The 22,419-nt window shown below is 51.3% G+C and overlaps 1 protein-coding gene across 3 annotated transcripts; it reads left to right on the plus strand.

Moving 5' to 3' along the window:
* The first annotated feature begins 1,829 nt into the window (after window positions 1-1,829).
* On the plus strand, window positions 1,830-20,749 carry FKBP5 (FKBP prolyl isomerase 5). Of its 3 annotated transcripts, none has more exons than XM_054294052.1 (12): window positions 1,830-1,878; window positions 7,282-7,358; window positions 10,109-10,226; window positions 11,043-11,187; window positions 11,387-11,529; window positions 12,402-12,516; window positions 15,311-15,467; window positions 15,917-16,007; window positions 16,766-16,849; window positions 17,282-17,467; window positions 18,247-18,486; window positions 19,638-20,749. In XM_054294052.1, exons 2-12 carry the CDS (start codon window positions 7,348-7,350, stop codon window positions 20,250-20,252), a joined length of 1,905 nt encoding a protein of 634 aa, XP_054150027.1. In that variant the 5' UTR covers window positions 1,830-1,878; window positions 7,282-7,347; the 3' UTR covers window positions 20,253-20,749. The 3 variants fall into 3 exon arrangements, with proteins under 3 accessions (XP_054150027.1, XP_054150029.1, XP_054150028.1); XM_054294054.1 differs by having other exon boundaries at window positions 19,631-19,807; XM_054294053.1 differs by lacking the exons at window positions 1,830-1,878; window positions 7,282-7,358 and adding an exon at window positions 7,374-7,476.
* The last annotated feature ends 1,670 nt before the right edge of the window (window positions 20,750-22,419 follow it).

The raw sequence follows: 22,419 nt of genomic DNA on the forward strand, positions 1-22,419 counted from the left end.
ACAGATTTCCTCCAGGTTGTGTTACAGGGCTGGGGGTGAACGGGGCAGACCCCAGCACTGGGTGAGTGGGAGTTTAGGGCAGCTCCCCACCCAAAAAAGCAGAGTGAGCTGAGGGGTCTGGCACTGGCAGAGCAGTGATTTGGAAGATGCCTTTTATTTTCTAAAAAAACAACCCTGATCTTTATGTCCATGCATTTTTGGGGGTGCTTTCTATGCAAACAAAAAAAATTTACCATTTTTGTAGTACAAGGACAAACCAGGCTGAACCCCCTCACTCATTGCTGCCATTGGTCCCATGGGGTTTTTCAGGGTTTTGGTGTTATCTCAGGGGCCTGGTGGAATTATGCTGTGGGTTTTCCTGGTATTGCAAACCCACAATATTTTAATTTTGTTTTGTATATGAATATTTAAAGCTCTTGGAAATTTAAAGCCGGGAGGGAAATGTTTGAAACCAGATGCAAGATTCACCAGGGTTGAAAATTAAATGCCATGAAAACAACTTTTTGTTTTCCTTTTCTAAAGCAGGCTTTAATTTTCACTCTGTATTTCTGATGAGTGACACCAGTGTCTAAATTACAGCTGGGAAATCAAACTCAGCATATAGAGCAGACCTGTGAGAGAGCACCCACCAATGCAGCGCTGCCTCCAGCCTGGCCCTGAAGGTTTTGTTGGATCAACCTGTGGGAATGAGGGTGCAGGCTGGGGGCTGTGGGCCCTCATTACAACACAAACCTGGTAAAAAAATTACTTTATAAAAACAGAGATGTCCCAATTTAAATATGCCCCCAAATTTTGTTGCCCCTATTGGATGCAGCAATGGGCAGGGATAAGGTGTTCAATCACAAAAGCTCTGATTTCTAATCTCGGGGTGGGGGGGGGAGATTCTTGACAAAAATCTCAATTCTTTTATCCCGAACTGGAACATTTCTGCGTGTTCCAGCAGCGCCGTGTCCCCAAAACCCACAGCTCTGTCCCCAGCCTTGAGGCAATGTTTCACCCCAGCGCGGTGTTTGCTGTGACCCCGGGGGGAGCTGCGAGGGATTGGGCTGCCCTTGGGGAGCCGGGGGGAACGGGGGCACCTCGGGGACACCTCAGGGACACCTCGGGGTTTGGGGTGTCCTGGCGGGGGTCGCACGAAGCCGCGGGGTTGGGGACAGACAGTGAGGAGCGCGGCAGTGCATGGGGCTGAGCCCCGGGGCATGGCACGGGTCAAACAGCCCGGGGCACTTCCCGGGCCTGGCTGTCCCTGTCCCCTGTCCTCCGTCATTGTCCCCTGTCTCTGTCCCCCTTCCCCTGTCCCTATTCCCTGTCCCATTTCCCTGTCCCCTGTTCCTGCCCCTGTCCCCCGTACCCTGTCCTCTGTACCCCGTCCCCTCTCCCCGTTCCCTGTCTCTCGTTTTCTGTTCCCCATCTCCTGTCCTCTGTCCCCGTTCCCTGTCCCCTGTCTCCATCCCTGTTTCCCGTCCCCTTTCCCTCTCCCTGTCCCCTGTCCCATGTCCCCGCCCCATGTCCCGGTCCCCTATTCCCTGTCCCTTGTCCCTATTCTCTGTCCTCCATCCCTGTTCTCTATCCCTCTCCTAGTCCCTGTCCCTGTCCCCGTCCCCCATCCCTGTCCTGTCCCCCGTCCCCCGTTCCTGTCCCCGCTCCGGCCCCGCCGGTGCCACCCGGCCAGGCGCGCGGGCACAGCGCTCTGATTTGCATATCCCCTCCTCCGCAGCCAATAGTAAGGTGAGACCTGGAGACGGGCAGGCGGCGCAGCCAATGAGACGCAGGCGGGGCGGGGCCGGGGCGCGGGGCGGGGCGGCCGGGCCGGGCGGGCGCGCGGGGCCACTCGGAGCCGGGCGGCGGCGACAGCGGCGGCGACAGCCCCGGCCACAGGTGGGAGCGCGGGCCGGAGAGCCCCGTGAGCGGCGCTGAGCCCCCCCCACACCCCGTGCGGGGCTGGGGCCAGGCGGTGCGGGAGCGTGCGGCGGTGCGGGGCTGGGGACATGCGGGGGACATGCGGGGACACCGAGCGGGGAAGGGGCGCTGGGGAAGGGGATGGTGGCACCCGCGGGGTGAGGGTGGCAGCGGGGTTCGTGCTACGTGGAGGTGCCGGGGGAGCTCCCGTGGGGATGCTCCGGTGCATCCCGGGCTGCTCCGGTGCCGGTGCTGCCCGGGCGGGTTCCGCTGCTCCCGCCCCATCCGAGGCTCCCGGAGCGCTTCTCCGGACAGCACCGGGCACAGAGAGCCCGCAGGGTGCGTGCATCACCGCACACAGCAGGTAGAAGCGGTCACTCAAGGTAAATGTAGTTTTTTAAAAAGTTTCTGCCGTTTCCCCTCCTCTCCGGGCGTAAAAACTCTTGCAGAGGTTCTGTTGTTAAAAGGCACTTTGGAGTGAGCCCGCTCTTCCCAGGAAGCTGTGTTTGACACAATGGGATGTAGGAGCTCGTGGGAGATGGGTCTGACATCGGGGTGTCCCCAGAATGGAGCTCCAAAGCTGCACTGAATTTCTGCCCCCACCGGTGCAAATAATAAAAGTGCCCTTAAAAATAAAATAGAATGGAAAGGCTCCAAATCTGCACCGAATTTCTGCCCTCACCGGTGCAAATAATAAAAAAATAAAATATAATGGAAAGGCTCCAAAGCTGCACCGAATTTCTGCAAATAATAAAAGTACCCTTAAAAACAAAAGTACCCTTAAAAAAGAAGCCAGGAGCTGATACTTTATGGCTTTAAATATAGAGTTTAAATAGTGTTTCACTCTAATAAGCTATTACATTTGAGGTGGGTTTGAGGGCATCACTGGGATATCAAAGCCAACCTGGGAACTGGCATTAAAAGTTTAAAAAAGTTGAAAGCACAAATTGCTGCTTCCTTTAAAACATAAGCAAGCTGCCTCCCTCCTGCCTCCTCCCCTGTCCTGTTGAGGGGCTGGGGAGAAGAAAATCATTAAATACATCTGGCAGAGCCTGTATCTGGCTTTTTTTGTTTATTTATTTTTAATAAATGCAAATAACCTCATCTTCCCAAGGCTGTGTTTGCCCAGCACACGCTTCAGTCATGTTGGGGTCCTTTCCCAGCACTGTTAGAGCACCTTCCTGCTGGGACGAACCAAAAAATAAGGACAATTCCTGAGCAAAAAGCAAACTGCATCCCTCAGGAACATCACTGCCGTGTGGTTATGCATGTTTTAATTAATTACCTGCTTGCAGAAGGAGAAAGTTTGCTGGAAGGTTTGAGATGCTTGGCACCAAGACCTCCTCGGGCTGGCTGCAGCTCCCAGGCTGGCTCAGGGGGAAAATATTTTGTAAATGGCTTGAAAAATGCTTTGTCCTCAGATAGTTCTCATTTTATACTATTTTATATCAATTTTATTTTACAGTCACTCTCGGCTGCATGAATTTATATAAAGTTGTTGCAGCCCCTTGAGGGAGCTGTGAAGCTCCTCCTGATCCTGTGCATCCTGTGCATGGGACATTACAGGGAAATAGAGATTACTTAGCAAGGATTTCTTTTTTATTATTATTATTTTAGTGCTCTGTGCTTGTGGGTGTAAAGCAGTGGCCACGAGTGCTCTAACGTACAAGTTGTTCATGTAACTTGTTTTTCATGGAGCTGACAGGCTTTTTCCATAACTAGTAATTGTGATTAGTAAGGATTTCTGATTTTGCAAGCGAGCGCATTGGAAAATGAGGAAAATAATCGTAAAGTGAGGAGTCAGGAGCTGTGAGGGACTGGAGTTAAATCTTCCTCTACCTGCAGTGCCCCATCTTTGTAAATAGCTGTGTTGTCCTTAGATGGAAAAATAATTGTCCTTAGATGGAAAAAATATTCTTATTGCAAGAACTTTTTGGTTTACATTAAATGAAACGAGCCTGGCAAGGAGCATCATTCCTGGGAGGTGCCACCATCCCAAAAGGGAGCTCAGGTGTGGTGCAGCCTCCCTCCCCAGCCCAGGTGATGCCCACCAGGTGTGTGTCAGAGCTGTCCCACCCTGTGGTGTCAGGGGGTGCAGCATTGTCCCCAAATCTGTGCTGTCCCCTGCCCCTCACAGCCATGGCACTGCCACGCCAGTTTGTCCCCTTGTGATGCTTCTCCAAGAATTCCCCCCTTGGCCCCAGAGCGGGCTGGTTTCACTGGGAATTGCCCGAAATCATTTGGCATTCATGGTGCAGCTGGTGCTGGGTTATTTCTGGGTGCTGAGCTGGGGATTCCCCCCTGGGGATGCTCCAGGTGCTGCTGAGCCCTCGTTTGTGGGGTCAAATCATCAAACCCAGCATTTCCCCCTGCCAGGGCTCACAAATTGCTTGGAGAAACCCCCAAATCTGAGCAGTGAGATGCTTCTACAAACAAACAAACAAAAAAATTAAATAAATCCAAGTTTAATTGCCCCATTTATCCCGGAGAAAAGGCTAAATTAAAACGGAATTGGCAAACAGGGAGTTTCTTGTTTATTTCTGTTTAGTGTTTATTTTAGTCCCCCCCAAACTTTCACTTGAAATTCAATTTGCTCAGCACTGCTGTAGCTGCTGCCAGTGGAGGGCTTGGGCTTCCCTTGCTGTGCTCTATGGGGAGGGAAACTTCACATTTACCAGCCAGAGGTGCAATATTTAATTCCCAAAAGCCTGGCTGGTCTGTTGTCCCTGCTTGTTTTGACACAACTGGAAGGACCTCGCTCGTTTTTGGTGGCAGAAAACCCAGGGAGAGGGTGCCAAGGAGTGGGTAGTGGGATGTCAAGTGCTTTCTCACATTTTACAGGTGGTTTATATAACCTCCTTGGCTATATTATTATTTTTTTTCCCCCTTGTCCAGTTACATAATCCCAATTTATGAAAGCTCTGGGAGGTTGCATTCCCCACTGCTTCATGTCTCTATGTTACAGCCTCTGAGCTTGTTAGGGTGCCAGGCATCTCCCAGGAAGCTCAGGCTGGTGTGGAACGGCTCTTTACAACTCATTATTCCCGTATTTCCTGGATTATTTTGTTTTATCATTTGTTTTTGCCATCACCAAAAGCTGTGCCAGCCCCTCAGGAGCAGGGTGGGTGCAGGCTGCTGCCTCTCCCTGCTGATGCAGAGCAGGGACTTTGGGCATCCCTGGTTTCTCCAGTGTTTTGAGGATCTGTTCTGTGATTTCTGTGGTGGAAGCAGCTGAAATCCTTGCTGGGGACAGGTAGGCAAGGAGCAGCAGAGCATCCCTGTGTAAAATCCTCAGCCTCATCCTGCCCCTGGCACCTTCACCCCTGGGGACAGCAGCTGCCCATGAATATCTGTGGATTTTGTGGGATTTTCCCTGGTGTGAGCTTATCCTTCAAAATAAGGGAGGAGAAAAGAAAATGCTGCTTTTTTTAAAATTCCCTTTGACATGAAAGTGGAGGGTGTTGTGTCTGTGGGTTCCCACTCTGGAGGAGATGCACCACAGGCTGCTCACCAGGGACTTCAGAGCAGCTTTATCCCTCTGATTTTATTTTTTTATTTTGAAGTGACCTGGGAAAAACCAAGCAAGCACTTCCTTGCTAGAAAACCAGCAGAAGAGCCAGATTATTTTTAATGGGTTTATATTGTGAACTGGGGGGGATAGAACCACTCCTCTCTGAAAGTCTTTTGTGCGCTGCTGGCACGGGCCTGCTCACCTCACCCCAGGGGATGCAGAGACACTGAACCCATCCTGCTTTTCCCTGGGATATTTATTCTGGCAGGGTTACTGACCCATCCTGCTCAATTGCTCCTCTCTCTGCAGCTGAGGAACAGCCTCCTACCCCACATATGTTTAAAAAAATAATCAATTAGTTATGACTTGAACCTTAAATAAAACCATTTCAGAAGCTTCAAAATATCCGCCAGGCAGAATGATGCAGCCAGTGTGATGGGAACATAAGTGAGCTGCACTCAGGAGTTTTCTTCTTCACTTTGCTATCCTCTTAATTGTTTTAAAACCTTCTCCTGATGGTGCTTTTGTGCTCACGGGCAGATACCTGATGGTCCTTGGGGGCTGCATCCCTCTCTGAGGTGTCCCCAAGGTGTGGTGGCGATGTTTGGTACCAGGGTCTCCATGGAATTCACCGTGGATAAAGGACACCAGGGATTGTGCTTCATTCTCCACAAATCAGGGCTCACCCCGGGTGCCATGGGGGCAATCCCAGCAGCTCTGTTTGCGTTTTGGAGTTTTGTTGGAGCAGGAGCTGCCGTGCCTGGCCCGCCGGGTGTTGGCCGCTTGCACAACGCGCAGGGTGGGAAGTAAATTGATCCATGGGAGCTCTGGGTTGGTGAACAATGGGTTCAATTTTATGGCTTCCCTGTTTGTTTTGAAGGAGGTGGAGAAAGTGGCCAGGATTCAAAAGAAAAAATAATTAATTAATTGTGATGTATGAGTGTGAGAAATGGCACTCAATGTCCAGGTGTGTCCTTCTGTGTTGGGATGCAGCTGAGGTTTATGTGGAGCTGCTTGTCTATCTTAGGAATGCCGTGTTTTGTTAGAAATCCCAATTTTAACTCATGACCATCACCTTCCTTGGTCTCAGCAGGCTGGCCTTGAGGTGTCTTAAAACACCCTCATCCAGGAAAAATCACTGCTCTGATGTGTCCTCTCCTCTGCACAGGCGCAGCTTGCTCAGCAAGAAGGGATTTTATTAAGAAAAAAGCAGTTTGTGATGGAAGGGGAAGCAATCCACTGTGGGACAGTGGAGAGAGAGACAGCAGCTGCACTAATTGGGTTATTCTTCATTATCAGTCTGTGCTGGGGGATGCATGTACAGCTTGAGGGGCTGGGATTTGGGGTGATAATCACCCCAAGGGGCTGGGATTTGGGGTGATGATCACCAGGATCCAGGGCCCCACATCTCCCTGCTGTGCTTTCAGATTTGTTTTTTTTAAAGCCTGACCTTTGCGTTTTCAAGAAACTCCCTCCTGTGTTGCAATCTGAGCTTTTAGGGCTGCTGTGGTGCCGTGGAAGTGAAAGTGCTTTGTGCTACGTGGGTCTTAAAAAACAAACCCTGGAGCAGCCAACTCTTCTTATTTTTTCGTCCTGTTAATTTTCATCCCAGTGCAGCAGTTGGACAGGGTATAGCCTTGATTTATTTTTTGTAAAGCTGATGGTGAGATGCTGTGTTGTGAAAACAGGGAGTCAAAACAGGTTTTGGCCATAGTCTTCATCACCCATTTCTGACCGTGATGGGGCATGATCTGTGGCTCCAAACTGCTCTGTTCTCCCTCCTTCTTCTGAAATCCTGTTTTAGAATAAAAAAGCATATGTGGTTTTTTAATATTTTTTTTCTTTTTGTCCCCCCCCCCTTGTCTCACCAGGTATTTCCCCGCTGTGACTCTTGGCCTGGACTCTCCCTGCACCTCCAAACCTTCTCCAAGCGTTGCATGGTGGCAAGGTGAGAGCCCTCAGAGCCCTGCCCAGCCCTGCTGCTGTTCCCCATCCCCTTCCCCTCCTGGGAGCCCCTGGGAGGGATCTGCAGCATGAAGTTTCCATTTGGAGCTGGCAGATTCCCGGTACGCCGATTTCTAGGAAACGGGGCTGGGGATGGATGGTGAAACCCTAGCATGTGTGATACCTGTCTGTCCCCAGCCCCGGGTCAGACCTCTGCATCCCATTCTCCTCTCTGCATTTCCAGCTGTTCCTCAGTGTTGGGAGGCAGCAACACCTGTGTGGAGAGGGAATTGTTAAATTTAAAACCTTGTTTTTATTTATTTCTGTGCTTTTCTGAGCTATCCATATTTCTATCCCAAGGAAATGAGCAGTGTGGATGTTCAGAGGAGGGAGGATGGTTTACCCTGGCTTCATTTACAGAAGCATTACATTTACAGAAGCATTTACATTACATTTACATTCATCTCCAGAGCTGGCTCCTGTGGGCTCTTTCCTAACGTGGGCCGCTATTCCTCAGTGTTGGGAGACAGCAACACCTGTGTGGAGAGGGAATTGTTAAATTTAAAACCTTGTTTTTATTTATTTCTGTGCTTCTCTGACCCATCCATGTTTATATCCCGGGGAAATGAGCAGTGTGGATGTTCAGAGGAGGGAGGATGGTTTGTCCTGGCTTCATTTACAGATTTACAACATTAATCTTGTGGGTAGCAGCAGCAACAAGAAAGCAGGACCTGCTTGGGGTGTCAGAATCACCCAGGGGCTTTTGCACGGAGTAATTAATTAATTAATGCCCTCCCTTATCCAGAGTACACAAACAAGAGGATTCAGGCTCTGACACCACCAGCAAGCTGGCTGTGCTCGGTGACATCCCTGCCTGCTCTCTATTTAAACCTCAGGGAGTAGCAGATATTTTTCTTTTTTTTTTGTTTTTTGGTTTTTTTTGCCCTACAACTGTTTGTTTCAAATTAATTGTGATTTTGGCCCCTGGCCAGCCTCCTCCTGTCGCTCCAAATGGGAGATAAGTGGGAGCAGTGCACTCTTTGCTCTAACCTACTTGGAGCCGATGTTGCTGGACGGGGGAGCCGGGAGCTCTTTCCTAACGAGGGCCACATCTCCAGGGCTGGCTCCTGGGGGCTCTTTCCTAACGAGGGCCACATCTCCACATCTCCAGAGCTGGCTCCTGTGGGCTCCTTCCCTCCCAGGGCTGCTGACGCAGAGCTCTCCCCTCCCGCCCGCCTTGGCCAGCTTCCCTGGATGACTCCTCTAATTGCTTACGTAGAAAAATAATGAGAAGGATGCGTAGGGTGTATTTTTAGATGTCTCTTGGTGGGATTTAGCAACTGGCAAGCCGGAGCCAGCACCTCCCCGTCCGTCTCCTGCATCCCAGCCGTGGCTGCTTGGTGGAGCTGGGGAGGTTCTGTCCCCACAAGGGGGTGATGCTTGGGCAAGCTTTGCTGCTTTTTGGGCTCCTCCTGGTCCTGGTGGGTGGGTTATGGATGATGTGTGCCTGGTGCTGCAGGGGATCTGTGCTGGCAACTGGTGCCATGCCCGTGCTGGGATGGGCACCACCTCCTCCTCCTCCTCCTCACTCCTCTCCAAGAGGAAGGCTGTGGTGGCTTGGAGAGCATCCCAGCACCCCAGTCATTGAATCATGGGATGGTTTGCATTGGGAGGAAGCTTTAAAGGCCATCCAGTCCAGCCCCCCCCACCATGAGCAGGGACACCTTCCACTAGACCAGGTTGCTCATCCAAATGTTCCCAGGAGTGGGGCCCCCATCACCCCTTTGGGTAAACACTGCTTCACCACCACCTCATCAAACATTTCTCCCAAAGCAACCCATGGCATATTTTCCAATAAACACCTGTGAGATAATGGGTCTCACCACATGTTGCTTTGCTTTTTAAATGCTTTTTTTTTAAAAAGATGTCCCCATCTGAAACCCCAGCAGCGCAGAGCAAAGGGAGCAGAATCCCATTAAATACCGCCCGAAAGGCTGTGATAATTGAGCCTTGCAACAAGTAGTTCCCTTATTTTTCTCTTTGCTTCTTCCATTTCAGGGCTCTTTGTGTCTCAGTGGCTTCCTGTGCTGGGGGGGCCGGGCTCCAGTCCTTCCCTTTCCACCCGGGTGCGAGGAAAGCAATTCTTCTCGCAGCGCGACTTATCTCTCCTTGGAGCTGAAAACATCCTTTCTTTGCTCTTCTTGAGTCCCCCAAATGAATGATTTCTCCTGCTGGTTAACATCAGCTTCCACCAGCTGAAGACTGTGGGAAAGTTTCACAATTACGGTGGCTTTAATAGATCTGGTTTATGTCTTAAAAATCCCATCGCTTTCTAATTCTCCGTCACATGTTTCCTTGATGATGTGTCGCCCAGCAGTGCAGCTACCAAAATAGCCCCATGGTCTGAAGGAAATCATCAGGAAATATGTTTCTGAAACTGTAGGCAATTCTTTTTTTTTCACCAGGAACCATTGGAAAAAGTCTGTGTTCAATGGAAAACGTGGCTTTTCTGGCACCTTGGCTGCCCGTGTGGTGACATTTGGGAGCGGAGTGCTCCAGCAGTTTGCCCAAAAATCCCCCATTTTGCTATGAATTTTCTCTTCATCCACCCAAATAGCTGGGATTCTTTTGGTGCTGGGCTTGCTTTAATTTTTGGGGAAAATGCTTTATTTGTGCGTTGTGTTTGCAGGGTGACAAACCCTTTCCTCCCCCACCACCTGCCAGGCTGACGGGGTTTGTGCTGTGTCCCCCCAGGCCCAAGGAGACCATGACCACTGATGAGGGCACCAAGAGTGAAGGGGAGGTGCAGGCAGCAGCTCTGGCTGAGCGTGGGGAGGACATCACCCCGTCCAAGGACCGAGGGGTTCTGAAGGTGAGGGGGATCTGCATTGTCCTGCCCTCCTGCCCTTTGGGGTGCAGGTCACCCCAGCCCTCAGGGTCACACCTCCAGGGCTCTAGGGTTGAGTTCTTTCATTTCCAAGGCAAAGGGGATGAGTAAAGGAGAATGGAGTGGTGGTTGAGGCTGGTGGGCCCGGGCTGCTCCGTGAATTTCACTGCTATTGTGTTCCTAATCAGATTATTAGCTGTAAATCCACAAAGCATTTCTGTGTGTGACTCACAAACATTAGAAAGAGCACATTACTGAGGTCATCCAGTCTGCTCCACAGCCCCTTTTTCATATTCGGGGCCGTTTCTGGATAGTTCTGCTCCTCAGCACTTACACTTCTCCACTTGAATAGGACCTTTCCTCCAAGAATAGCATCCTCCCCTGCTCCATCCTCAGCTCGAGAACTGCTTGTTCCCGGCTGCAGCCTGCAGAAAAAAGTGTTGACAAGGAGTGAGTAGTGAGCTGACACACCCCTGTGAGTAAAATGTGTATGGACAGAGTGAGTGGAGCTGTGCTCACTGCAGGTTTGGAGCCGTGCTGTTTATCCAGTCCCAGTGTGGACTGGTCTCTGCTCCCAGCCCAGTCCAGCTCCACTGCTGTGGCTCCACTTTGAGATTTGTTTTTAGGAGCTGATGATGGGCAAATTTAGGGGCAAACTGAGTAGCTCCCTCCTGTTACTCAGGGCAGCACTGGGGTGTATATGTGTGTATGTATATATTTATGTAAATGCCTGTGTGTGTATCTCCCTCCTTTTCCATATGCATCCACAGCCCCAGCTCACGGGTGGTTTCTCTCTCTCAGATCATTAAGAGACCTGGGAGTGAGGATGAGTGTCCCATGATTGGGGACAAGGTCTATGTGCACTACAAAGGGAAATTGGCCAACGGGAAGAAGTTCGACTCCAGCCGCGATCGGAACGAGCCCTTCATCTTCAGCCTGGGCAAGGGTGAGCTGCTCCAGGGGATGCTGGAGGGTGGGATCAGCCCAGGACCACCCCTGAACCTGCTGCAGGACAGCTGGACAGCATCAGCCCTGCCTTAGGTCACTGCGGAATGTGGGGTTGTTTGGTTTTGGGTGCATCCTTGCTGGGTTTGTTGCTGGGTTGCTGCTTGCTCCCTCCTGCCTGACACCTGCCTTCCTCCTAGGTCAGGTCATCAAGGCATGGGACATTGGGGTGGCCACCATGAAGAAGGGAGAGATCTGCTACCTGCTCTGCAAACCTGAGTACGCCTACGGCTCTGCTGGCAGTGCCCCCAAAATCCCCTCCAATGCCACCCTCTTCTTTGAGGCAAGTAATGCTGGTGAGCCTGCAAGCTCCCTCCCTTTCTGCCTTGCCAGCCAGCTCAGAAATAAAAAAAAAAAAAAAAAATTATTAATAATAATAAAAAAACAAAGCCCAAACAACAAAAAAATCCACAACAAGGAAAAAAAAAAAAAAAAACCAAAAAAAACCAACAAGCCAACTTGGATTCCTGAAACGTGTCCCTCTGCTCCAGGAACTGCTGCCAGGGCTTTCTCAGAAATGTGTGTCTGAGCTGGAAGGCTGGGACTGAAACTCCAGTTTAGCAGAATCCTGGTGCTGGGGCAGGGAGTGGGCAGATTCCTGGTTTCAACATGCACAAGGGAAGGAGAAAGCAGCTGGGAAATGCCTGCAGGTGCTAGAAAACCATTAGTGCTGAGGGGTGGTAGGAAAGGTGAGGGTTTGGCACTGAGGGCTCCCTGGGCAGGGCTCGTTGGGACATGGAAGGAGGAGAGAGTCTGTCCTAAATTAAGGTTCAGGCCTTCCAAGTGTGGACTAGGCTGGGGTCAGAGCTGGTCCCGTCAGAGGATGAAGGGGAAGCTCCTGCTCACTCTGGGGGACTTTCACAGCATCAGCTGTGTTGTACCCTTACAGGTTCAACAAACTTATTTTTGCTGTTACTTTGTGTTATGCTTCAGGTACTGGATGTGTCCCAGTTTCTAATAAACCCTGTGTATTATGCTGTGGTTTTTGGATCTGGGTTTTTATGGGCAACTTCTGCTCGTCAGCTGAAAGGAGAATTAGCTGGCTTGCTTCTCCAGCCAGGGGATGAACTGCTGCTTTGAGGCTCTCTGTTGTTTTTCTCTTCTCCTTTCCCCTTCCCTGCTCTCTGCCCACTTTTTCCCTTTATTATTTTTTAGGTCGAGCTGCTTGACTTCAAGGGCGAGGACTTGTTTGAGGATGGAGGGATCATCCGGAGGATCAAGAGGAAGGGGGAAGGTTACTCCAACCCCAATGAAGGAGCCACGGTGGAGAGTGAGTGCTGGTGCCTGTGGGACAGGCAGGGCTCAGTCCTGAGCTGATCCCTGCCCTGAGCAGGGACATGGGTGCAGTGACATCCATCCAGGGCCAGGTGGGCTGGAGAGCAGCTGGGGATGCTCTTCTGAGATCTTGCTCAGTGTTTTGGACACTCAGCAGTTTATTTGGCTGAGTGTCCAAAAAAAAAAACCATCATTTAAAAACATCATTCCACTGTTGATGGTGGTTTTGCGGGTTCTCATCACATTTCTTACAGAATGGGGCTTTTGCCTTCCCTTATGGCCACAGGGCTGCTGATGGTGGGGGGAAGGAAATTATTACAAGGGGTTTGCTGAGGCTGAGGTGGTCTCAGCTGATGTGGGAGGATGAAGAGCTCACATCCCATTGGGCTCTCCCTCTTCTGGTCCCATCATTTTGTGGGGCTGGACAGGGGAGGGCAGACTGGGGTTTGGGGTTTTTTCCTTCATAGGAACTGCTCAGACACACACACAGGGCTTGTTCCATATGGGACACATTTACTTTCATTCCTTAATTCCTGTACACAAAGATCCTAAAGTCCCTTTATCAACTGAGAAATTGAATCTGAGCTGTGAGAGCTTACAAAGCTCGCAGCTTTAAGTGGCCGGTTCTTCTAACGAGACTCTTTTAGGGAAAAATGAGATTTTGACTAAAATTCCACTGTCTGAACAGTGGTCACTGTGCTGGGGGTGGCACAGCAGTCCATGGTTTACCTCAGCTCTGTAGTTTGGGAGGTGCTGGAATTGGGCTGGAATAAATCACTGTTCCAGGAGCAAGCACCTCCGGGTTTTTATAGGCTTTAAGTTTTACAGACCCTAAATCCCAGCTCTGCTCCCTAAAACCTGTGCTGCAGTTGAAATCTGGCATTCCAGCTTTTGTTACATCCTTTCCCCCCACACCCCTCCTCCTTCTCCGTTTTTAATCTGAGTACAAATTGCTGTCAGCACATCAAGTTCGTGTGCCAGCCGCACTCAGTACACTCTGTTCTCAGCTCTTCAAAAACAAAATCGCTGCAGGCACTGAGAGAACAATAAGTCAGAGCTGCAACCGGAGTGATGTTCCTTCAGTGACTTTTTTTTCTCTGTAATCCAAGAGCGGCTGAACCAGCTGACCCACTCCTGGAAACCCGAGCTGAGATTTTCCCCTCTGTGCTCGCTGCGTTTTCTGTGCAATTAAAACAGGGCAGCGCTGTCCTTGGAAGGAAGGATCACAACATCCCCTTGTGCATCCTGTTTTAAAGCGGATCGTCCCATCATCACCACATTCCACAGGGGATGTGGGACCTGGGGGAGCTGCAGTGCTGCTTTTGGGGTCAGGGATTATGGATCTGTGCTGGCCAGGAACGAGCAGGGAAATGCACAGTGCTGTGAGGTGGCTTACCTGTGTTTTAGGCAGGATTTTCCACATTTCCTGTGCCTAAAAAAACAGCCAGCTTGGTTTTTGAGTAGTGCAAGAGCAGAGGTTGTCCCTGGTGGAGGTGGATTTGCTTTTTGTCCTCATGCCAAGCTGGGTGAGCTCACAGCAGCCTGACTGCCGTGGTCACTGAGCACCAGTGATGGGTGCAGGATGTGTCCCATGGAGCTGGCAAGCACCTGAGCACCCTCTGCTTCAGTCCCAGCATGGCTTTGGTGACAAGAGAGGAGTGACAAGGCAGAGCCTGGCATGCTGCTGCATCCTTGGGTTCTCTTATGGCAGCTGGACCTGCCCTTGCAATGGGGGCTGCCGGCTCTGCCTTGTCCATTCCTCTCATCCTAAGCATTTCTGAGGGTCCCAGGGCAGGGGATGGGCTCAGATTTCCTTCAGCCCATGCTGCAGCTCTCCTGTGCAGAGCCCAGACCCTCATGGCTGTTTCTGGTGCCCAGCTTGTCCTGCCCCTCACCTGGCACCACAGCAGGATGCTCAGTGCCCTGCAGCATCTCAGGCTGCATTCTGTTCCCCTCAAACAAAGGTAATCTCATGTCTTTGCAGGCTGCAAAACCTTTAAGAACAGCTGTGAATTTTTCCTCTTACAAAGCTTTTTTTGTTGTTGTTGTTTGTTTTAGCTTTTTTTTCTCCCCCAACAATATGTAGTAGTTCCTTGTGAAATTGCTTTTCCTTGATGCCTGCATGTGCGTGTATGCCTTTTACCCTGCAAGCAGAACGCAAAGGTTGTAAAAGCGTCCCCAAAGCCTGGAACGTCTTCAGGTTTGCATAAATAAAGAATAATCTCGCTGTGGAGAGGCAGGCAGGAGTGCCAGGTGCAGAATGTGCCAGGTACCCGGTGTCCGCTCTGCCTGCGCCTCTGCCAGCCGCTGGGGCTGGAACAGCACGGCTCCTGGTTGAAGATTAAAAATAAAAAAAGTTTATCTTGTACTTTGAGTTCTCAGAGTCGGGAGAACGTGGCCTTGCTGTGGAGGCAGGAGTCAAGGCAGTATAGCACAGTATAGGGGGTTTGTAATCACCGTGATAAACTCTGCGTGGCGCCGTGCCAGGAGCAATATCCAGTTCCAGTAAGGCTTGACTCGTGCACTTGAGTGCGAGGGGAACATATTAGTCACGATGTTTATCTGTTGTTTGGTCCCTGCTTAGACAAGATATGCCTGCCTTGCTTTTCAGCGACGTCCCCAAGGCCTCTCCATCCCTCTCCTCCAGCCCTGGGTCTTCCCTCCTGCAGGCTCTGCTGAGTTTTGGGAGAGATGCTTTATAAAATGCTTTCTAAGACACTTTGGAGCCCAGTTTTCTCCAAGGTTTGGATGATTCTGGGTGCCACCCTGCCCCTCTTTCCCCTCTGCAGTTCACCTGGAGGGATTCTGTGGTGGCCACAGGTTCGACTGCAAGGACGTGAAGTTCGTGGTGGGCGAAGGGGAGGACCACGACATCCCCATCGGCATTGACAAGGCCCTGGAGAAGATGCAGAGGGGAGAGCACTGCATCCTCTACCTCAGCCCACGGTGAGGAGCATCCCCACAGTGATTCTGAGTGGGTCTCAGCCTGCAGCCCTTGTGGGAGATGGTGATCCTGAAAATAGAACTCTCTGGGAGTCTCACAGGACACCAGCAGGAGCAGCAGGGGTGACCAGTGGCATGTAAACAGGAATACTGAGATGATTTTAGAAAAAAACAGGTGAAAGGGCTTTAGCCAAGCCCAGTATCTGAGATGAAAATGTCCCTCTGGAAATGACCAGGGCTGGAGAGAAGCCTGTGTGAAAATATGGCTTTGATGCAGCCAGAAGGGACAATTCCCAATGCATGCACTGTACATCCACAGGCTCATGGAGGGTAACATCACCTGTCCCCAAAATGCTAGAAAGCCGTGGGTGGCAGCCTGGGTGTGCATTTATGGGCGAGCTCTGCTGAAAATCAGGTTTTTCCCCTCTCTGAGTGCCTCCCCTGCCCTGCAGGTACGGCTTTGGCGAGGCTGGGAAGCCAAAATTCGGCATCCAGGGGAACGCAGAGCTGGTGTACGAGGTGACCCTGAAGAGCTTTGAGAAGGTGAGGGCAGAGGTGCTGCTGTCCCTGCCTGGGCTGCAGGAACGTCAGGGCCTGTGCAGCCTCCAGCCTTTGTCCCTGGCGTGGCTGCAGCCCAACCCCTGCTGGAGTGGACACGTCACCGAGGAGCTTCGTGTTCTCAATTTGTTCTTCTCTGTTGGTTTGTTTTATTTTTGTGGCTCAGCTCCAAGGCTGGGTGTCTTATTTGTTCCTAACCTTGTCCTTTTGTACTTTCTTTTTATTTTAATATTATTTTTTCTTCTTCCTTTTTTTTTCCCCCCTCTTCTTTTTTTTCCTCCTTTTTTCGTCCCTTTTTATCTTCTTTTCTCATCTTTTCTCCTAATTTTTCCTTTTTTCTACTTTTTTCCTTTTTCTCATTTTTCTCTCCTTTTTTTTCTAATTTTTTCTCCTTTTTCCCTTTTATTTTCTTTCCCTTTTTTCTCCTTTTTTCCTCTTTTTTTTTTTTTTCCCCTGGACTGCACAGATAAAAGCTGCTCCATCCAGCCAGCCCTTGGCTGTGCCCATGAGGAGGCTGGGGATGGGATGCAGGAGAATCCCATGGGATTTGCACATCCCTGGATGGGTCCCCTGCCTGTGCCATCCCTCTGGCCACAGCGGGGGCAGGACCTGTCCCCAGGCTCTGTGGCACAGCCCTGCTGAGCCCTGGGTGTCACCACGCTGTCCCAGAGGGTGGCACGGTCCTGCTGGGGCAGGGGAGGCTGCTCTGCTCCCCTTGGGGTGCTCCAAGTGTTCCTTTGCAGGCCAAGGAGTCGTGGGAGATGGACACCAAGGAGAAGCTGGAGCAGGCAGCCGTGGTCAAGGAGAAGGGCACCATGTACTTCAAGGTTTGTGAACTCGGGGGTGGCAGAGGCAGAGGAGGGGAGCTGGGGCTGAGTTTGGCAGCCATCAGTGCCAGGGAAGCCATGTGCCCCCAGACAGGGCTGGGGAGGGTGAGTCCTGCCCTCCCTCTGCCTTTTTCTCACTTCTTGATGCTCCCTGAGATATCTCATCCCTTGCCAGCACTGCCTTGGCTCTGTGTGCTCCCTGCAGAGCAGGACAGCAGATCAGACCCTGCTGAGGGGCTTTGCATGCCCCTTCCCAGCTGGGGCACCCCAGCTCCCCACTGTTGTGGCTCAGCTTTTCCCAAACCTGCTGGTTCTGTAGGAGTTGGGATCCTCCTCCTTGCCCGTATTTCCTGAACACCCCGCATGCCTCTTGTCACCTGCTCACAGGACACCCCAGGGGCTGCCTGAGCCTCATTTTTTTGCTCCTTTCAGGAAGGCAAGTACCTGCAGGCAGTGATTCAGTACGGGAAGATTGTGTCCTGGCTGGAGATGGAGTATGGCTTGTCTGAGAAGGAGTCCAAAGCCTCGGACTCCTTCCTGCTGGCTGCCTTCCTCAACCTGGCCATGTGCTACCTGAAGCTGCGCGAGTACGCCAAGGCTGTCGAGTGCTGTGACAAGGTAGGGGTGCCCTGCTGCCATCCCTGGGTCACCAGAAACTGGTGCCTTTATGGGCTACCCAAATACAGAGGCCAGAGAAAATTAAGGGAATAAAAAGCATTTATATTTATTGAACGACCTTGATGTACATTTAGGGGACTACACCCCAAAAAATGGACAATGATGGGTCACGGGTTTTCACTTGGCCGTTTTCATACTGGGGGTTAATCTTGCAGTTGCAGCTTCAGGTAATGAAGTAATTTAACCCAAGTTTTCTCCCCCCAACTCACTTTTGTTTCCGTCTCTTGTGGCCTGAGGCAGTTGAGGTGTCCTTGATTCCAGGCCTGGAGGGGAATTGTTGTGTCTGACCAAAATGGGAGAACAGCAGCTAATGCTGTGTATGGAGTTTGGAGTTATACACTAAAGAATTACAGGATTACAAGTATATTAAAAACATAGAAACTAAAGTCCTCATCAACATGAGCCTGGAGGATGAAGCATCCTTTCCTGTATGTTCTCATTGGGAGTTTGGTGGAGTTTTTTTAAAAATTTCTTTTTGTAAAAGAAGGAATACCCCTGCCACACTCAGGGGTACTTTAAGCAAGGAGAGATAATAAAACTTCATTAATGATCTCCCAGCTGCTGATGGAGATGAGGCAATTTTTGTCGAGCAAGATGCAAGTGCTCTGGAGATTTGAAGCCACCTTGTCCTAAATTTGACAGATTTATTGAGGCTTCAGCTGCGGGGGATCTCTTGGGAGGGATCTGAGATGTTAACAGAGTCCTGTGTGTGTTCCCAGGCTCTGGGGTTGGACCAGGACAATGAGAAAGGCTTGTACAGGAGGGGTGAAGCCAGGTTATTGATGAACGAGTTTGAGCTGGCCAAATGTGACTTTCAAAAAGTGCTGGAAGTGAACCCACAGAACAAAGCAGCCAAATCCCAGATCTCCGTGTGCCAGAAGAAAACCAAGGAGCACAACGAGAGGGACCGCAGGATCTACGCCAACATGTTCACAAAGTTTGCAGAGAGGGATGCAAAGGTGAGTGCTGATCATTTCTGGCCATCCAGGGTTGTTTGTGCTGAGGGATGCTCCACAGATGAGAACAGATGGGTTAAACCACATTAAATTAGGATGGAGGATGGAGCCTGGAGAGATTAAATTATAGATCAGGATGGGATAGAGCCTGCTGCAGTGGGAAGAAGTGTTTTACTTCTTGGTCTCTCCTATGCAGAGGGTGCCATCAGGTGCTCAATCACCAATAAAAGCATTTGCAGTGTGAGCTCACTGGGGCTGATAACAGGGCTGGAACTGGTGTTTAACTTGGCTGCTCCCAGCCAGTGACTTTTGGTGGTGGCCAGTAAAATGAAGTGTCATTCCATCTCTGGCAGGAGTATTTTGAGACATGATAGTGTGGATTTCCTGAAGCTGGTAAGGCAATACCTGCTCCTGTGCTTGGGTGGAGAGATCGCTGTCTCAGAACAGGCTCTCATCCAAAATTCCACTGAACAAAACCCGCTGTGCTGTAATGAGAGAGGACACAGCTTTGCAAGCCATGTGCATGGGTCATTTTTAGTGTAACCTCTTCTGAAGCAGTGTCTGGAGGTGGAGGCTGTGGATTAAGTGACTGGTGCAGCCCCTGGGGAGCAGCATGCTGGGGCAACCAGCTTGGGCGAGGATCAGGGCCAGCTGCTGGCACTGAGCTTGGCTTGTGCGGCAGCTGAGATGGGCACAGTCACTGCTGGGGCTGGCATAAGGCTGCCCTGAGCCTGAGTGCTGCACTCCTGCACCTTCTTGGTGGGCTGCACCCATGGCTCAGTCCTGTATCTCCACTCTGCTGCCTTACCTCCTCATCCCTCTCTTCCCCATCCATCCATCCATCCATCCATCCATCCATCCATCCATCCATCCACACTCTGTATCAGGCCCTGCTTTCAGTGAGGTGCTCCACATCATTCTCAGGGCTCCCACACCCTTTCCAAAAGCTTTAACCTCCACCAGCCACTGAGCCAAGGAAGCAGAACCCACCAGTGGGAGCTGCACAGCTCGATGGGCACAGGGGAGTTGTGGGGAGCAATTTGACCTCTCCCCGTCCTGTCCGAGCCTCTTCCCAGCATCCCTGCCTCCTGCCTGCCCCTTCCCTCTCCCCTTTCCAGCTCAGTGTGTTTCATCTGCTGTTTGGCAGGAAGCAGCCAGCAAAACTGGAGCGGGAAAAGCAGCGGAGAAGGCGGCGTGCGGAAAAGGACCCAAAACTGCTGGTGCTGAAGGTGAAGAGGCTGAAGGACACGTATGATGGAGGAGGAGGGGATGGCATAGCCTCCTGCCCTCGGCCCACACTGAGAAAGGTTGCTGCCAGACCTTGGGACTCACCAGTGTCTCCTTGTAAAGCTTGTTACAGTTTGTGTGATCGTGGAAGCCAAAAGCGCCTCGCCAAGAGAAGCGACCCCGTCCCACCGCCCCGGGTGCCCTGGGGGCAGAGCAGGAGTGGCAGGACCCCGTGGGACCACTGCACGTGGAACAAATACCCTTTGGGCAGCAGGAAAAAGAAAAGAAACCATGATGATGATCATAAATTAAAACGCTTGGCTCCTGGGAGGTTTCCGCAGACAGCTTGCTCCAGCTCCCTGGGCTTTGTGTGTCCACTCTCAGCACAGCATCCCCTGAGAGGAGCTGGGACGTGGGACGTGCTCCTTGTACCCTGCAGTGCTGCCTCCGGGTGTCCCAGCACAGCCCAGGGACAGGGATTGGCTCTGTCCCCTGCTGACTCCTTGCCTGAGGCCAAAGGTTGCAGGGCAGAGCCAGGATGAGAACCCAATGGCCTCTGTGCTGCCCTTTAGGGGGTGCAGGGACATCTTTAGCCTTTAAAGCACTGTTTGGGAAGGGGGAAACACACAGATTTTTACCTTCTGGAGGAGCTGGTTCCTGTTTCTTTAGAGAGCAAAAAAGCCTGTCCGGCTTTGCAGGTGCTCGACCCACAGCCTGCACCTCATGCCTTGGCTCCTGGCCTTAAATGGGAGTTTTATTGCTTTTATTGGGATCTGGATGTGGGGAAGATAAACGAGCAGGTGGACATGTGGTTCAGAAAGGCAGAGCTGGTGCCATGGGTTTGTCACTGAGCAGCTTTGCCATGGTGAGGGGGTCCTGGGTGCACGGTGTCCCTGCACCAGAGCTGCTGCTGCCTCCTCAGCCATCAGCCCTGTCCATCCTCGAGGGACACTGTCTCTACCCCATGAGAACAGCTTTCCAGTTGTTATTTTTCCTGTCTCTACAATAATACCCCTTTTGGAGCTTGAAAATAAACAACTGAAAGAAAAAGGAAAAAAAGATAAGTAGTCCTCTTTCTCTGCATCCTGCTCAGCAAATGGGGGGCTGTGGGGAGGATGGGTGGGTGCTCTTTGTGGGGGAAATGCCCCAGCAGTTGAGGAATTATTGGTATCTCCAATAATGTCTCCAATAATGTCTCCAAGAGCTGCTTTTGCCCCTTTTTCTTAGTGCCATTGTTCTCTGGAGAGCCAGCAATCCTTGCTTTGGAAGTGCCTGGCTGGGAGATGCTCCTTGGGAGTCTCAGCTGTTTTTCCAGCCTGGGAGCTTTATCCTTATGCTTTTTTCTCCCATTCCGGTGTATTATTTTGGGAGGGGTTTTCCTGGGAGTCAGCTGAGTGGGTGGAGGGGTCATTGGTGCCCCTTGAATGGGGAGAGAACAGAAAGCTGAGCCAGTGGGGTGTTAGGACCGCCATCCCTCTTTTATATCCTCCTGTCCACAATCTTGGCAGAATAAGCCAGATTTGGTTAAAATTCCTCTTTTCCAGTCCCACCGGGTCGCACCTGAAGCATCATTTCTCAGGCCTGTCTGTTTTCCCACCTGCAGCAGTGGCACAGCACCCACGTGGCTGCTCCAGCTGCTCATCCATTTAAACAGAAGGAATTTTCTACCACCATGGGATGCCCCTCCCTGGAGGCTGTTGTGAGACCCAGAACCTCTGCAAAATCTGGGCTTTTCATCTTTTCTTGCAGGGCAAAAAAGTCCTTTGGGGACAGCCCAAGCCACATTTTCCATAGGAAATAATGTCAACAGGAAAAAAAAAAAAAAGAAAAAAACCACCCAACTTGCTTTGCAGTTTTTGGGCTTGCTCCCCGTTTTTAACCAGACTTTTGGTTTATTTTGGCTTGGTGCTTTTGTATCCCCTGGAAGAGAAATTGAACTCGTGTGGGTGATGAGGTTTGGAGATGAGAGGGAGACCAGGAGAGTTTTGTAAGGAGGATTAAGCGGCTCCCGGCGCCGGTGGGTGTGCAGTGCTCAAATGCCATCTAGTGGCACCAAGCACGGGCTGGGGGTTTGGGGGCACCGTGGTGGGCTGGGCAGGGCCAAGGGGACTCTGGGGACACTGGGCTGGTCTGGCTTTGCAGCCCAACACCATCCCTGGGGCCTCTGAGGAGGAATAGCAAGAGTTCAGTGGTGTAATGGGGAGGTGAGGCATGAGCAGATTATGAAACACATCCAAAGAGACCTCGGGATGTGGGGCAGGGGTCAGGGCACAGCAGTGCTCAGCACAGGGACCCTTACACTGCCCAGAGCAGGGATGCTGCCTTCCCCTGAATGGGCTCTCCATGCTCAGCTCACACAAAACAGCCCAAATTCAGGAGGCATTTCTGGGTGAAAAACAAAGATACCCAGGGAGGATAACCCTAAACACGGTCAGAGGTTTAGGGTTATCCTCCCAACCCCAAACTCCTCTGCCCACTGGCTGTGCTGTGCCAGGGACCCCAGCCAGCCAGGGGCGCCCCAAAAGGCTCTGGGGTCTGGCTGAGCCCCCGCATTCCTGCAGATTCCTGTGATCGCTCCCTGCCAGCTGCTCTCGCTGGCTGCCAGCCCCTGAGAAAATCCTATTAACCGAGTTTCAGGAGAAATAAAGTTAATCGCCTCCCCCGGCTGCTCTTCCTCCTTTCCCTTCTCCTCCTCCCGGCACAGCGATC

Source organism: Melozone crissalis, unplaced genomic scaffold (genome assembly GCF_028551555.1).
Source record: "Melozone crissalis strain CALT ecotype California unplaced genomic scaffold, PUWL_Pcris_2 ptg000198l_1, whole genome shotgun sequence".
Classification (NCBI taxonomy): Eukaryota; Metazoa; Chordata; class Aves; order Passeriformes; family Passerellidae; genus Melozone; species Melozone crissalis.